General features: G+C 36.9%; 1 protein-coding gene across 1 annotated transcript in view; it reads left to right on the plus strand.

The window, feature by feature from the left end:
• The first annotated feature begins 1,853 nt into the window (after positions 1–1,853).
• The window catches only part of LOC150108453 (formylglycine-generating enzyme), a 108,834-nt gene continuing 92,184 nt past the window's right edge, over positions 1,854–18,503 (plus strand). The window contains exons 1-2 of the mRNA XM_090390791.1: positions 1,854–2,431; positions 5,727–5,801. Of these exons, the coding sequence (XP_090246917.1) occupies positions 1,922–2,431; positions 5,727–5,801 (585 nt within the window). The 5' untranslated portion in view covers positions 1,854–1,921. The remainder of the gene's footprint in view (positions 2,432–5,726; positions 5,802–18,503) is intronic.

Below are 18,503 nucleotides of genomic sequence, written 5' to 3' on the forward strand. Positions count from 1 at the left end.
TCTAGAAAGGAAATTGACGACATCAAGCCTACGTTGCTGAGTAGAATGCCCTCCCTCAATGAGTCCCTGGACTCTTTGGAAGCTCATATCATAATAATAATAATAATCAGCTTACGCCTTTTATTCCCTTATAGAATGTATGGGAGGCCGTTTTAGCCTTATCTAACTTATTAGAGATTGAGGGGGGGGGAGTTCAATCTCCACCGGTAGCTATGGCTGGCCCAAGACTCTCACTAATTTTAAATCGCCTCCAGCGAAGAGAGAGACGGCTGAGAAGTGCCGCCATCTCTTAATCCCTAATCTTAACACTATATTTTTACTGTCTGAAAATAGCGCGAGTCCTACGATCGATTTTATTGAGTCTACGGGACGAAAAACCCGAGTTTCCGGGAGAAAAACACGATTGCCCATGCCAGAGATTGACTAACACGGAAACCGGTAGAAAAAAGCTTAGCAAAAATATCTTTAGTCGATGACTAGAATATAGCTTCTTAGAATAGAACGACGATCTTTCTTGTGGCAGTCTAGCGTCATAACGGCACGCGCCACTTCCACTGAGCTACAAAAGCATTAATGATGATGATGATGATGATGGCGGCTATCCCTGTAGCTAAGTTATAAATACCGCATTCGATTCGATTGAACATTAGGTCTAATGCCGATATTTGTTTGTGTAACGGCAAAATTGTGGCCGAGACTTAACAGCAACTTCTTTATAAACTTTTTTGACGACAGGTTAACTAATTACAGTATGAAGAGGTTGAACTTGAGGAAGTTGAAAATCCAAAAGACTGTTGTATTTTATATGTTTGTTTCTATTTTCCAGAATTCTTTTCGAGCAGAGGCTAGTACAGAATTCCCTGTGGGGAATCGCTTAGAACCCCCGACTGGGATGAGCTGATGTCTTCGTTGGTAGCAGCGATCTGTGCACGAAGCAGAGCAAAACTGACACGTTTGTACATAAGCGGGGGGGGGGGAGTTGGAATTGAACTTGATTTTCAATTTGACCCAGGTCTGTGAAATTCCAATATTCTGACATCTTTTTAAGAAAGGCCAGCCGGTTCAGTGGTCTAGATAATCGAAGTTTCAGCTTACTGTATTGCTATGTCTACAACAATATCCGCAATATCTACTCCCTGACAATGTTTCTGTAACTGAGATGATTTTGGAAGCATTAAATACTTATTTTAATCCTTTCCTAGTGCTGTTAACAACTAATTCTGTTATTCTTCTAACACGAGTTTCTCCCAGCTCTTAAGCGTTAAAACACGAATAAAGTATATTGCTTTAGCGTCCGGGACCACGGAATAGCGACACTTGTCTGCCTCTTTTAACCGGATGCTGTTACAAATTAATGATATTCTTGGGACTGCTCTCTCTAAGTGCTTAATAGTGGCGATTGATTGTTCTTCTCAGCCTCCAAAAGTTACACTGGACTAAAACGAGTTGTCCGGCTCCCACTGGAAAAGCAGGCCAACTCGTTTGATTAAAATATTTTGCAGATAAATGTTCATTGTCTTAATTATTTCTAGTAATTTTTGATGAAAATTTTCATGGTCATTATCGCGAAAAAAAAAAGGGAACATTTCTGTGTTTCCACAGCTTCAAAAATTTCATTATATATACTGTATATACAGGAAAATGTGGATTTAAGTTAGTTAAAGTTCGGTGGTCATATTGCAAAATTAGTTAAAATATCATCAGCTACCTTATATGTACCCTCAAGGAGTTTTCAGGCGTCTACAACAACCTACATGATTGTAATCATTCACTAACACAAATTGTTTACATTTAAGGCACAGTAGTTACTGAATTTGTGGTTGATGGCGCAGTTGTACTTGATGTTTTGTTTTAAAGTTTAAATGTTAGTAGCGAAGCATTCGTCTGTTTAAGTTTTGCGCTAGTGGCAGTGGTCATAGGTATGTTCGTTAAGAGGTTGTTTTTAGTGTTTTTAGTCCAATTAACCGTAATTTGGAATTGTTTTATCTTATCAGAGGATACTTGCTTATCAAGTAAGAGTTGCGATTCGTTGAACTTAAAGAAAACGTCTAAAATATCTGACTGTAGTTGTTCCAGTATTTCGCGCAATCAGTTAATTCCCGATGGAGATAACAAATGTAATGAACAGAAAGCTCAGGATGAAACTGGTACTAATACTGAAAGAATATTGTTTCTGGATGCTTTACGTTCTGAGGATAAACAAAAGACTAGTATGGAAGACGAACCAGTATTATTTGGAAAGCAGCGCACTAATCAGATGATGTTCATTAAAGGAGGGATATTCACAATGGGCACTGATAATCCAATATTCATTGCAGATGGAGAAGCACCAGCAAGAAAAGTGAAAATAAACGATTTTTATATGGATGAACACGAAGTCAGTAATGCTGAATTTGAAATTTTTGTCAGAGCAACTGGCCATGTTACTGAGGTATAATTATAGTTTTCATTAAGTATACGATTAGGTGAAAAAACATTTACGTGGAATTTTTAGCATCTTGAGTAGTCATGCATGCATGCTTGATCTGAATCCGAAAGTGTTTAAATCGTCATCACCATTTTATCATCAAATTTCTGATATTATATCCCATATGCTTCTTGAGGGTACATGAAAGAACTATATAAAAAGTTTTACATCGATACTAACTCCCTGTCGACAATTTTCTTCCAAATTAGTCTAGAACTCCAATGTTGTCAGATCTTATATTTCGGTTTTGTAATGCAATTCTAATTGACCAACCACCAATATCATCTTTTTCCTGCCACCATGGCTTCCAATACCTGCTCTTCCAACCCTTCCTCTCCCATCCTGTTTAAGTGACTGACCATACCAGATATTCCTGAATTCTAATAGTTAAGTTTTTTCTTGATATCTTCATTTTTATTAGGATTTTGCCATTGATGCCATCTGTTCACTCCCTTAATTTTTCTTGAAACTCACATCAGTGCTCTGTAGTCTTTGATAAAGATAGTTTTATTTTACACCAATTTGAGCAAGTGCTTCAGATCAGTAAGCTAAAATTGGTTTGAACCGGGGATGAGAAACTGAATTGAATTCAAATTGATAAATCAATGAAATCTGTTTTTCTTACACCTAAATAAAATAAATGAATTTGTTTTGACAAACCTACAGTGAAATTTGGACCAGAGTCAAATAAAAAAATAAAAATCTCTAGTCCAAATTTAAATAGATTTAAAAAAAAATATCAATTTAAGCCAAAATAGAAAAATAAGCTTATAATACAATTACAACAAGAAAATTATATCATTCCCCTCCAGAAATATTAGTAACTGATTCACATGAGATATGGGATCCTATTTTAGTCAGAGTGGAATGTGATGCCACATTTCCTACATTACATTCAGGATTTTGAGCTGGTGGTTAATAAAATAATGTAAAACTTCACCAAAACACACCGACGAAACTTAGTTACAATATTAGTCACATAAGTCATGTTTAGTTGGATTTAAAAAAATTAAAAAAAAACTTCAATAAGAAACCATTATGAAATTGTTAAACTCAAATCATTATTATTTCATTTTATTATTTTCTTTTTTCAGTTTCTCATTCCAGGTTCGAACACTGTCTTACATAATACAGCTACTTTACTGCTTTAATTTCTCTCTTATTCCATATAAATTTATTCATTTGATGCTTTACTTATTCTGGTGTCCATTTATGAATTTAATTTGCAATTTTTACTAAAAATTCTGCCCAAATACTTGAAATGTTTTACTTGTTGTATAGTTTTCCAATGTGATTGAAGTTTTTAGTATTTCTGACTTTGTCATGGTCTTTATCTTTTTATTATTGATTATCATGCTAACTTTTCATATTTGTCAAGCAGTTATTGAGTTTATTCTTCATACAGAGAGAGAGAGAGAGAGAGAAAGAAAATAACCGGACATTCCTTTGTGAGATGTTGCTGGCTGTCTTCTTTTTCATTGGCATCCTGGTGTATAGCAATATACATTCATTGTTGAAGGAAGGAAGTATGAACGGAAGGGGGGGGGGGATCGGAAAAGTGAGGTTTGAGAGATGTGGGAGAATTATTGGCGAGGCAAGAGGTCTGTGAGGAAGGAGAAGGATATTATGGGGTAATATCAGGGGTGGGAGAACAGGGCGTGAGCCGTTTCGACAGTGCATCATCTTCAGAGTTCGTGGGGGAAGTGGAGGCTATGTCATGCCGGCTTGATGTATCTGTGTTGCATTCTATTGGTCAAGAGTCGTGACCTAATTCTTATGTTATGGAGCTTCCAACTCTCGAAAATTATGTAGGGCCAGTGGACATTTATTGAGTTTTTGTCACATTTTATGGCTACCCAACAACCCAATCCAACAACCAAAACAAACTTCCCATCACAAAAAAATTGTCAAACTGCCATACATCCAGAACGCATACAAAGCCTATAAATACATTTTCAAACACGCAGACAAATCTCACACTCACAAAGAAATACTAGAACATCACAATGTGGTTTACAAATTTCCTTGCCAACAAGATTATGATGTCACCTACACAGGTTCTACTATCAGATCTTTGTGGGCAAGACTACAAGAACACTTCTGTGACTGCAACATCCTAATTCCAGAATATTTAAACAATGAAAAAAATCCAACAACCAAAAGAAAAACAGAATAGAAAATACAGGAAAAACAGAAATAGCTGTCCACACCCTTGAACAGAAACATACCCCACAAATCGACAAGGCCATAATAGTAGACATGCAGGAAAATGAAACAGTGCTTAGAATATCACAAATGATAGCCATAAAATGTGGCAAAAACTCGAATGTCCACCGGCCATACATAATTTCCAAGAGTTGGAAGCTTCATAACATAAAAATTAGGTCACGATTCCAACCAACAGAATACAACACAGATACACCAAAGACAGAAACACCAAGCTGCATGATATAGCCTCCACTTCACTCACGAGCTCTGAAGACGACACACTGTCGAAATGGCACACACCCTGTTCTCCCACCCCGATATTAGAGCATAATATCCTTCTCCTTCCCCCAAAATTTTTTTTGTTCACCCCTATCCCAAAGTATTCTCTGCCCAGCTTTAATAATTTACAAAATATAAAAAAAACCCAGGTTTTTCAAAAAAAAGTTCAGACCTCTTGCCTCACCAATAATTCTCCCACATCTCTCAAACCCCACCTTTCCGACCACCATCCAGTCATACTTCCTTCAACGATGAATGTATATTGCCATATGCCAGGATGCCACTGAAAAAGAAGACAGCCAGCAACATTCCACAAAGGTATGTCTGTTTTTTTTTCTTCCTATATATGTTTTTTTTCTTCCTGTACATTCTTCATATATCTGTCTATATAAAACATAAGTAATGCCCTAAAATTTGAGTAAAAAGTCAATGACATTATAAAAAAGGGTACACCTAAACAAAAATAGGCTAAATAGCCATGAAAATAATAAGTCTTAGGAAATGTGAGATTGAGGTTTTAGATTCATTATGTGATTCAGTATAACAAGAAACAGCAAATAATGAAGTATTTTCAGTAGTCTAAAAGTATAGACTTCTTAATTAAGAGCAAATTAACAGTATTAATGATTATAAAATTATAAGAATATTTTTTCGATTTTTAATTCACAAAGTAAACTTTTTAATACAAAATAGATTCACTGATGGCATAATATTAAATACAATGTTAAAACATTGTGATAGTTAATAAACTGATCATGTTTTAAATTTTTAGGCTGAAAAGTTTGGAGATTCATTTGTTTTGGAAAACTTAATTAGTGAAAATATAAAGAAAACTATAACTCAAGCTGTAAGTATACCTCAGTTTAGTTGTTTCTGTATTTATAGCTTATTCAAGTGTTTATGTGCAGTTACTCACAGTCCATATTGAAGGAAATCTCATAATTCCCTTTATGATTAGACATCAGATGTTTCCTTCAAAATTGTTTATATTAAAACAGTATTCCCTATTTATTATTTTGTGACACCTCCAAGAAGTCCAAAGACTCATTGCGGGAGGATACCTACTCTACAACTCTGTCTCCACCACTCCATCCACCAACTATACCAAACCTCTACTACCATCATCTACATCAACACCATATACTGCCCATCACCATCACTAGTATTTTTTTCTGTAAATTGTTTGTGTGTGTTCTGAAGGACTGATTTTTCTGTATGCAGGATGAAAAACTTTAGTTTCCGGGAGGGAAACATCCTGCTACTTCCATATGAGATCTGCTCACCTTCAATTGAAAAAAATCCCTATAAAGATTCCTCCCATCACAATGAGAATTGAACTTAGGCCTTTTCCAATTGAAGGATGCAACAAAGGTTGGTTGATTGGTAGAGCCTCTGCTACTAATGGCTCCGTTAAGTTAGTTCGAGCGCGGTTAGTAGTTGGAAGGGGGACCAATCGTTCGATGCTGTTGGCACACTCTCCCCCGATGAGTCTTTGGACTCCCTGGAGGTGTCTAATAATAATAATAATAAGAAGAAAAATATCGTCATTCTTCCAATTGTACTATAGAGGTGCTTATTTAGATGTTCTAATATTAATATACAGTAACTCATTGGTTGCTGTGTGATTACTTGATATTTGTCTGGTCCTATAATCTATTTTGCTCAACCACATTTCTGTGGTTTATCACAGACACAATATTATGAGATAATATCTATAAACAAATATAGTGTAAAAATACCAGTTACACATAACCCCCCCCTCCAAATCTGATGTCTAACTATCAGCCTCTCGGTATCTGTGAGGAGGTGGTTGTGAAGATTTAAAAGAACTTATTAAGAACTAGCACACAAAAATAGATTGACAGACAATATATACTTTGTAAAGAACAACATGGCTTAAAGAAGTCCTGTCTGAGCAATTTGCTCATATTTTATAATGTTGTGACTGAGTTGGATAAAAGGAAATAATACTGTTGACTTTGCTAAGGCATTTGATAGGTTACAACATGAAAGGCTGTTGCATAAACTATAAAATATAGGATTGTAATATAAACTTATTGACTAAGTGGGAGGATGACTGACAGGTTTCAGAAAGTGGTATATGGGAAGTTGGTGGATCTGTCAGATTTAAGGTGACCAGTGGGGTACTTAGGTCTTTACTAAGTTTGTCCATTAATAGCATTCAAAAAGACCAAACAGCAGGTGTTTGGTTGTTTGCTGATGAAGATTCAAAGATAGCAGGGCATCAGGGATGCTTCTGAAGGCTGGAACTGTGAGCAAGTGATAATGCCTGTCATTTGAACATTAGTAAGCGTAAAGTTATGCACTTTGGCGTGATGAGATTTCCTACAGCATATTATATTGGTAAGGTTATGCTAGGAGAAACTGAGTCTAGGAATCTGAAGTTCAGAGGTCATATATAGACTAAAGTGTGCTGATGGTGCTGATTTGACAAGAACAGATGCAAACCAAATAGTTTAATTACTCAGTGATCATTTTGTAAGGGTCTACCCTCTAGTTGGTGATACTGTAATGCCAGATGTGACAGTGAAATGACTGGAAGATAGAAATTGAAGAAATGGAGGTGTTTAGAATATTTCAGAACCTCAATGTGAAAGTGGCCATGGGATTAATCATATATCAGCCCATGCATTATGAAAATGTGCAAGAGAATCATCAGCTGCTCTTACTAAACTGTTTAATTTAAGCCTCAGTACTGAGAAGGTGCCAGTGGAGTGGAAAAAGAGGAAAATAGTCCCACTGCAAGACATATAGCAAATTATAGTCTAATCAGCATCTCAGGAGTGGTAGTTAAGGTATTGGAGAAATTGGTGAAAGATAATTCAGGACTGGGTGGATAGGAATATGTAGGGGCAACATGGCTTTATGGTCTTAGTAATTTGCTTTTTTTTTTTTTTTTTATAATAAAGTGACAATGGAGTTGGATATGGGAAATGGTTATTCAATGATACTGATGGACTTTACAAAAGCATTTGACAGCATTCCACATAAAACTGTTGCATAAATTGGAGATGGATAGATATTTTTGATATCTGTCCATCCCACATCTGGATATCAAAGAGTGGTTTATGAATGAGTTGTCCAGGAGAGAGAGCAGGTGAATAGTGGTGTACCACATGGCTCAGTACTTGTTCCTCTGTTCTGTAATTTGTGCATCAGTGATACAGGAAATGATTTAAAAGGAAATATTCAGTTTGCTGATGCAAAACTGGGAAGAGTGATAGTAAATGAAGGTAATGCAGAGATCTTGCAGGATGACTTAGAGTAGCAGTTTGGACAAAGGTAAATGGCTGCCATTTTAACCACGCTACTGGCCAAGACGTCTATAGACGTCAAGGTTATCATGGATGCGAAGTGCATATTAAAATTGTAATACCATTGATATTACATTGAAATATATGATGGATACGAAGCGTATGAGGATACATATTTGATACGTAATGGCCGGTAAGGTGGTTAATGTAGTCAAGTGTAAGGCTATGTACTTCAGGAAGACGAGATCACAATCTGTGTGCTATATTGATGGAATTGATTTGCAGGAAACTGAATCTGGGGTGATTGTGGACAGCAAGTTGAAGTAATTATTGTTGTATATATGAAGTTGAGGATATATTGCAAAGATAGTCAAAACAGCACATAAGATTACATGGTTGTTGTTGAAGAACACACTAACAAGCAGGGATAGAAGTTGTTGTTCTCCTTTATAAGGCTTTAATAAAGCCACATCTGGACTACTGTATGCAGATCTAGTCACTCGGATTCTGTTGGGATGAAGAAGCGATGGGGGGGGGAGAGAAGATCCAGAGGCAAGTCACAAGGCCTAAGGTAGATCAATGAAATGCTCCCTATGAGAATAGACTGAACGTTTGTCCACTTGAAAACTAGTTGATAGGTGAAAAAAAGATATATGATAGAAGCATATAAGTTGTTATAGGATTAACACTGAAGACTTTTTTTTCCCAGTACATGGTAGGAAGGGAGAAAACGGAGGGGGGGGGTTGCTTGTGGAAATTGTTTAAGAGTGTGGTTAACAAGGGTGTTAGGACTAGATTTTTTGCTTGGAGGGGTGGTGAATAGATTGCCAGAGGTGGTTAATAGGTATTGTGTGAATAATGGATCTCCTAAGTAATACCTGTATGATAATAATAGCAAAAATTGCAAATACAAGAGAATAATTGTGATGCTAAAATTTACATTGGCATGTAAGGATAAGGATGTCTTTTTTTGCTTCTTTACACAGTCTTGTTATAACCTGTACTTGATTATTTTGCTCAGAATTGGTACCAGGGTTTTGAGAGGATAAGAAAGCTGTGGGAAGGGTGCAAAGATGAGTTAAAATGATATCAGGATTATGTTATGATAGAGGTCTGTAAACTTCTTGAAGGATATTATAAAATATTCATTAAATTTTTGTTATATGGAATGCAGGGAGAGGGCAAGGGGCATCCATGGAAGTTTGTGGTTAAAAAAAGAACTAGATTTTTCTCTCGTAGAACAATGAGTGGAACAGTTTGCCTGTTAGAGTGGTTGAATGCATTTGGTGTGAATGAATTTAAGAGAAGGGTATTATTATTATTATATCAGGCAACTCCAAGGAGTCGACAGACTCATCGATGATGTTAGAGGCCCTAACATTATGTAAAGAACAACTATTCGACATTCACACAGTATCTATCATACCTTGCCTTGAACTCATTCAAGGTCATAGCACCCACAACAGACTCTGCCAGCTTATTCAACTCATTCACCACTCTCCAAGTAAAAAACCTAGCTCTAACACCCTGCTAACCACATTCTTTCCCAGCTTCCATGTATGGCCCCTAGTCCTCCACCAGTCTTATTCTCCAAAATATCTTCTGGATTAATCCTATAGAAACCCTTCAGTTATTTGAATGTCTCAATCATATCACCCCTTTTCCGCCTATCAACCAATTTTTGCAACCCAGAAATCTTGAACCTGTTCTCATAAGGTTCATTCCACAGACCTGCTATCATCTTGGTCACTCGTCTCTGGATCCTCTCGACATCCTCCCCATCGAAGAAATCCTGGCGTCCATATCTGGGCACAGTAGTCTAGATGGGTCTTATCAAGGCTCGATATAGTTGAACAATAACTTGCTTGTCTCTGCTCGTCAAAGTATTTTTCAACAACCAAGTGAGTTGATGAGCTGATTTAGCCACTTTTGCAATGTGGCCCCTAAACTTCATCTCCCTATCCACCAACACTCTCAAGTCCCTGGCCTCATCAACCTCCTGGAGTACAGTTCCACCAATGAGGTACACTGCTGCTAATCTTTTCACCCCAAAATGCATATCCTTACATTTTGTCACATTAAGTTGACATCCATTCTCCTTAGCCCAGAACTCCAATCTATCCAAGTCGTCCTGCAAGATTTTGACATCTTCTGCATTCACTATTGCCCTACCCAACTTTGCATCATCAGCAAACAAATGAACTGTTCCTCTCAGATCCTTCCCTATATTGTTAATGAACAAATTGAAAAGTAGTAGTCCAAGAACAGAACCCTGCAGCACACCACTAGTCACAAGCCGTCTTTTGGACTCCACTCCTGAATAAACCACTCTCTGGTATCTCTCCATCAACCACCCACCTATCCATCTCACCAACCCTATATCCACCCCCATCTGCTCCAGTTTACTGATTAGAGTTCCATGTGGTATCCTGTCAAAGGCCTTGGCAAGGTCCAGTAGAATCACTGTAAACCCATTACCCTTATCCAGTTCAGCCGTCACTGTGTTATAAAATGTGAGCAAGTTACTGAGGCATGATCTACCCTTCACAAAACCATGTTGTCCAAGAACCATGTTGTCCATGGACAACATGGACAACAAATCCATGTTGTCCATGTTGTCCCCCATACAGTATTGTTACACCTGATATCTTAAGAATGTAGAATTCTCAGCTATCATGGTGTAACACGAAGAGAAATAAATTAAAAACCCTACATAAAAGCTAATAGCTAATTTAAATGAATTATTTAAAAGAAAAGGAAATATTCTTGCATCCAATAAAATATAAAGGTGTTTGGTTGAACTAACTAACAAAAAGAAAGAATATATTAATGTTGTAATATGATATAAAAGAGAAAATTTAACTAAATAAGACAGAAAAGGATTATTCATAAAAGATGGTATGTGAGAGGCTAGAGATTAAAATATTAAGTAAATTTATAGAGAAAATTTGAAAGGGGATTAAGTTAGAGGCTAGCACAAGAAAAACAACAGAAAATCGCTTAGGGCCGATTCCCGGATTGAGACATCGTTTGGCTCGCTGACCAGAGGACGTTTGGCAGAAAAACGCCACCCTAATTGGTCAGTGAAAAAAAAAAAAAAATCAAGAAGGGGGTGGAGAAAAGAAGTTAAAAAAAGGTGCCGTTAGGAGAGCAGGTATAAAAGGGTTGAAACCCCCCCCCCACGAGGCTTTTTGGTTTTTGTTTTGGTTCTGTTCCCAGGGAGTTCTCTACGAGCTCTGTGGCATAGGTTTCACATGGTTTTCCTGAGTGGAGATTGGGGTTATATCTCCGTCGTCACAACATGGAAACAAAAGTGAGCGGGATTTCGATTCTGGATTTCCTATGTAAGAAGCGAAGAATGCCATAGAGTCAAAGAAAAGGAAACATATTCTTTGTGTTTCAACTTCAGTGACAACCACGAGAAAGGGAAAGCTGTAAAGATATCGATATCCACGTCGCGAGTTGTACAGCTGTTATATTGATGATTCAAAGTGTGTCCTAAGTTACGAGAGGTTAAGACCGCGTGAGCAAAGTTCAATTCCAAAAGGAACATAGGAGAAACAGATTATCGGAGAGGTTATACCAAGCTAGTTCAATCAGAAAAAGGTAAAGGCCCATATGAAAAACTCAAGAAAGAAAGGTACTGTAAAATATATCTAATGTTAACTAAAATTTGTCTGTAATAGGTATCGTTATTCTAATACGGAAGTGTTGAAGTGACCAAGGAAAATTTATACTAGGACTTTAGTATCTGACAGAATATATTAAAAGTAAGCTAGCTAGTGTTAATGTTATATGAATAATTAAGTGTCCTGAGAATTTTGCATGTCTGTTGTAATGTATAGGAAAGTTAAAATGTCATAGTTGTGTGTTAGTGCAGTAAAAGGTTTAGTTAATCTACTTAAGTTTGAATAGTTAAATAGTGTGAATTAGTCTTATATGTCCATGTCATATGAAGTTATGTGTTGAATTGTTATGGCGGCATGATCGTAATACCCATTATAGGATCATAGCTTAATTATTTATGATAAGCTAATGTTAGTTTGTAAGTATTTAGTTTAGCATTGAATTGAGTAATAACAAAAATTGAATTGTACCATGTTAGTTTTTAATAAACTTTTTGTCCAATGATAAAACTGAATGTCTGAAATTGCTGTCCAATGCACCACTTGAAAAATTACGAACCTAGTCATGCGGGAAATGAATGTGTTAAAAACGAGATAAAGTGTCACGACTGCAACATTGTTTCACTTTCTGACATATTTTAGTTCTTTCTCCTTGTTTTTGCATATCTTAAACTAAATGTTCCAAAAGGCGCAGCATAATACAAATATTAGGGATACTAAGGGGAGAAATAACTTAGATATTAGTAAAATTTTTGGTGATATCTCGAGCATAGATAAAAGCAGAACATAGATAAGCGGAAATTATTAGATAGAACAAAAATCATAAAATGGGACACAACATAAATGGTGCAGACGACAGGATGTAGTTTAGCTAATTAAATCTTAATTATAAGATATTCACAAGTTGGTTTTGGTGGCAGATCAGACAACTGAGAGGTACAAATTTAGTTAAGTTTTGTTGAGAATTTTAGAGAGTTAACTAGTGTAAATTGGATGCAAGTATGACTGAACCCTCCAGTAATTTAGGCATGGATAACAGGGAATTCTTTCGTTACATTAATCCACAGCAGGTGTTCCCACAATTTTCAGGCGAGGAGACTGATGACGTCCTAAATTTCTTTAGTTATATAGAAGAGCTTAGAAGAGTTGGAGGATGGACTGATTTTCAGTTGCTAGTCCTACTCCGAAGTAAACTGGTGGGAAAGGCTAAAGCTTTCCTGTATTCTCCCCCCATTCTCAAGGAAACCCTGGATTACTCCCGATTTAAGTCAGTCCTAATTTCTGAGTTCTCAAAACTGGGAAGCTTGGGACCTAACTTATGGAAGCTCCAGAGGTGCTCTCAGAAGGAAAAGGAAAATGTGGCTGAGTTCCATAACAAGTTACTGACGATAGCTAGTACCCTAAGTGTCCTTAGTGAAGAAAAGCCTCACTTGGACTGGGCCATTTTCCAACAATTCAGACAGGGGGTCAAACCTGAATTGAAGGAGACAGCATTCGATAAGAAATTATCCAATTTAAGAGAATGTTACGATGCTGTAAAAGAATGCGAACAATTGCTCGGAGACCTTCGTCCCGCACATGTTCATGGGTCAGTAAATATAATTGAGGAGAGGGAAAATTCTGAAAATGGGCAAGGACATATTAAAGAGAGTAAGGAGAGGAGAGAAAGATCAAAAACAAGAGAGAGACTAGAAAAGGACAATAAGCAGGAGATAAACAATTTGACAGAGTCTTATATTAATTCAGATGAAATCAGGGATATTGTGAAACAAGAGATAGAGATACTCCAAAAACCCATTATGGATCGGTTAGATAAAGTAATGAAACAATTAGGAACATTATCTGTAAGAACCCCAGAGCCTAATTGTAGCAGAACTGAGAAACCACTAAGTTGGTTAAAGAGGAAGTTGAGGGTCTGCAAAGACCCCTTCTCGATAGATTAGACTCAGTTATGCAGAGACTATCCGAAGTTGTACCACAACAAGAGGCAGTTATTTCTCAAAATCAAGGGAGAGTTAATGACCAAAGAGGCAGTAGAGAGCCCCAAGATGTTCCAGTTGTAACAAACTCGGACATTTGCTCAAAACTGTTACTTCAACAAGAAGCGCTTTGGTAGAGTTCATGACAGAGACTCAGATTCACATACATATACTAACAGAGTATGAAAAAAGGGACAAGGAAGAAAGGAGCATCCTTACGAGATGGAGGTGAGGGCGAGTGCATATGGAAAATACTGCAATGCTTTGCTAGACACTGGAGCCCAAGCATCCATCATATCGGAGGATTACTTTAAAATAATAGAACCTCATGCCAAGGATAATATCACTCACCTTAAACAACGAGTGAGAGTGTCGGGTGCCACAACTTCCATGACTCGTGCTTCTAGGTCTGTGAATATAAAGTTATACCTGCCTGAGTTCAAATTATGTGTTTGGCAGGAGTTTTTGATCCTACCAGGATCCTCTCTTCCACACACCAAGCTGATCCTAGGCAGAGATTTCCTATCAAGGTATGACTTTAAATGTGATTACATGAGGAAAGAAATATAATTATTGGGAAGGAGACAATTGACAAGGAAAGGAAAAATTCCAGAGTTACTTAAGGAAGAGAGAAATGAGTCTCAAGAGAGGAATCGTGAGTCCCCGTAAATAAAGTGAAGAAATCATCACATGAGGAGGTAGTCGGTGAAAGGAAATCAAAAGTAGTTAAGGTTAAATCAGAGGTAAATTTCTGCGAGGCTAGAAAAGGGAAGAGAAATAAGAACCAAAGAAATTAAGTACATCAGTTATGAGTATATGGATAATGAATACAAAAAAAAAAGGGAAGGGGGAAGGAAAGTACAAAAAAAAGGGGGGAAGTATATAAGAGAAAAGGAACACTTCAAAAAAAAAAAATTTCTCTTAAAGAAATTTTTTTGTTTAAAGGGGGGACCTTTGTTACACCTGATATCTTAAGAATGTAGAATTCTCAGCTATCATGGTGTAACACGAAGAGAAATAAATTAAAAACCCTGCATAAAAGCTAATAGCTAATTTAAATGAATTATTTAAAAGAAAAGGAAATATTCTTGCATCCAATAAAATATAAAGGTGTTTGGTTGAACTAACTAACAAAAAGAAAGAATATATTAATGTTGTAATATGATAAAAAAGAGAAAATTTAACGAAATAAGACAGAAAAGGATTATTCATAAAAGATGGTATGTGAGAGGCTAGAGATTAAAATATTAAGTAAATTCATAGAGAAAATTTGAAAGGGGATTAAGTTAGAGGCTAGTACAAGAAAAACAACAGAAAATCGCTTAGGGCCGATTCCCGGATTGAGACATCGTTTGGCTCGCCGAACAGAGGACGTTTGGCAGAAAAACGCCACCCTAATTGGTCAGTGAAAAAAAAAAAAAATCAAGAAGGGGGCGGAGAAAAGAAGTTAAAAAAAGGTGCCGTTAGGAGAGCAGGTATAAAAGGGTCGAAACCCCCCCCCACGAGGCTTTTTGGTTTTTGTTTTGGTTCTGTTCCCGGGGAGTTCTCTACGAGCTCTGTGGCATAGGTTTCACATGGTTTTCCTGAGTGGAGATTGGGGTTATATCTCCGTCGTCACAACATGGAAACAAAAGTGAGCGGGATTTCGATTCCGGATTTCCTATGTAAGAAGCGAAGAATGCCATAGAGTCAAAGAAAAGGAAACATTCTTTGTGTTTCAACTTCAGTGACAACCACGAGAAAAGGAAAGCTGTAAAGATATCGATATCCACGTCGCGAGTTGTACAGCCGTTATATAGATGATTCAAAGTGTGTCCTAAGTTACGAGAGGTTAAGACCGCGTAAGCAAAGTTCAATTCCAAAAGGAACATAGGAGAAACAGATTATCGGAGAGGTTATACCAAGCTAGTTCAATCAGAAAAAGGTAAAGGCCCATATGAAAAACTCAAGAAAGAAAGGTACTGTAAAATATATCTAATGTTAACTAAAATTTGTCTGTAATAGGTATCGTTATTCTAATACGGAAGTGTTGAAGTGACCAAGGAAAATTTATACTAGGACTTTAGTATCTGACAGAATATATTAAAAGTAAGCTAGCTAGTGTTAATGTTATATGAATAATTAAGTGTCCTGAGAATTTTGCATGTCTATTGTAATGTATAGGAAAGTTAAAATGTCATAGTTGTGTGTTAGTGCAGTAAAAGGTTTAGTTAATCTACTTAAGTTTGAATAGTTAAATAGTGTGAATTAATCTTATATGTCCATGTCATATGAAGTTATGTGTTGAATTGTTATGGCGGCATGATCGTAATACCCATTATAGGATCATAGCTTAATTATTTATGATAAGCTAATGTTAGTTTGTAAGTATTTAGTTTAGCATTGAATTGAGTAATCACAAAAATTGAATTGTACCATGTTAGTTTTTAATAAACTTTTTGTACAATGATAAAACAGTTGTCTGAAATTGCTGTCCAATGCACCACTTGAAAAATTACGAACCTAATCACGCGGGAAATTAATGTGTTATGAAACGAGATAAAGTGTCACGACTGCAACATTGTTTCACTTTCTGACATATTTTAGTTCTTTCTCCTTGTTTTTGCATATAATATCTTAAACTAAATGTCCTAAAAGGCGCAACATAATACAAATATTAGGGGTACTAAGGGGAGAAATAACTTAGATATTAGTAAAATTTTTGGTGATATCTCGAGCATAGATAAAAGCAGAACATAGATAAGCGGAAATTATTAGATAGAACAAAAATCATAAAATGGGACACAACAATATCCCATTTTCATCTATCCAATCCTGTATTCTTCTCTTGACTGATTTCTCCAAGACCTTGACAACAATTCCTGATATGCTAATCGGTCGGTAATTTACAACAGCAGTCTTGGAACCTCCTTTATGCAGTGGAACTATTTTACCCTCTTTCCACCCCCTCGGGACTAACCCAGACCCGATCCTCAAATTAAACAAAATGGTCAAAGGTACTGACAATTCTTTAGCCGCTTCACGTACGACACGAGCTGGTATACCATCCAATCCCACAGATGTATTGACATTGAGGTTTTGCAATAGACTACTCACCTCCACTTCATTCACCACAATTCCTGTATAATCTATTCGTTCATTCATTTCTGCAATGTCACCACCTGGAAGATATATTCTTGCAAAGTGCTCACTCAGTAATTAACTATATCAACTGATTCGGTTATCTCCCTACCATCGGCATTCTTTAAAATCATTCTGCCATATACATTTTTTCTTTTAATTGCAACATATCGAAAAAAAACTGTTTAGGATTCTCTTTAGCTTTCATGTCCAATGTTCTTTTGTAATCCTTTTTTGCTTTTCTTACCACTCTCATTATCCTTCTGGCCTATGCTTTATACCGTTCATGTGCCTGTCGGTCACTTTTCTCCTTAAATCCACTCCATAGTTGTTTCTTTTTTTTTTTTGCATCTCAAGCTTAATGGTGTTATTCATCCATTTAACCCCTACTTGATTTATTATTCGGACTCTAGGTATACAGTCAGCCATTGCTTCATGCAAACACTTTTTAACCGCCTCCCATGCACTATCAACTTCTAGCTCTTGCAATTGTACATGCCATGGCACTGTACCAATCAATCTCCTAAGCTTGTCATACTTACCAGCCCGATAATTCCACATGTACCCAGTCTTAATTCTCAATTCCACACCTTTAGCCACCTCACAAGTCAAGACCCTATGATCACTCTCACCAATTGGTGGCAACGTGGTCATATTCATTACAGCCAAATTCTCAGATGCAATTACCAGTCAAGCATTCTCTGATCCCTAGTATTTTCCATTACATGCTGTCGCAGATAGTTATCCCTTAATGACTGCAGGAAATCCAATTCCTTCCTCCCATGTGTCCTCTCCTCCTTCCAATCAATGTTACTATAGTTGAAATCTCTCATAATAATTACCCTTCTTTCACTCATTTCTTCTATTTGCTTATGCATACTATCTCCACCATCTATTCCATCACCTGGTCTATAGCAGCACTCAACTGTATATTTAGTTCTGCTAGTTTCAATCTCACACCAAATAGCCGCAAATGTGCTCTTTTCTCTATCCTGCAGTTCCACTTCTATTCTTCTTGGCTGTAGCTCATCAGCTATCATCAATAACGCTCCTTCCCCCATTTTATTCTCCCTGTCACTCCTGAACACACCATACCCCCCCCCCACATTCAATCCCACTAGCTGTGTCATCTTCTGTCAGCCATGTTTCACTAATGCCAATAACCTGTGGTCTGGAAGTGCCAACCAAGGCCAACAATTCTTCCCTCTTGTTTCTTGTTTGGCATTTGTATACTGAATTGCAGAAGCCGATTTGTCCCATCCCTATTTTGATGCCTTATACTAACTATCTCATTCTGATTCATGGTCTCTCCTACTCGCTTAGGCATATTACACACATTCACATACTCAACTGCCTTCCTAAAATCTGCATATCTACTCCCCCCCCCCCAACTTAATAACTCTAGTTTCCCTGATTCTGCATATTCACTTCCACTACATTCGACAACACCTTTTCAAGTCTCCATACACCAAATCCATTCAAATGTAAACCACCCATTTTATATAAATCCTTTAGCCCATCGAACTCATTCCACACATCCACAAATTCC

The sequence above is a fragment of the Typopeltis vanoorti genome, chromosome 3 (assembly GCF_054136105.1).
Source record: "Typopeltis vanoorti isolate ZY-2024b chromosome 3, IOZ_Tvanoo_1.0, whole genome shotgun sequence".
NCBI lineage: Eukaryota > Metazoa > Arthropoda > Arachnida > Uropygi > Thelyphonidae > Typopeltis > Typopeltis vanoorti.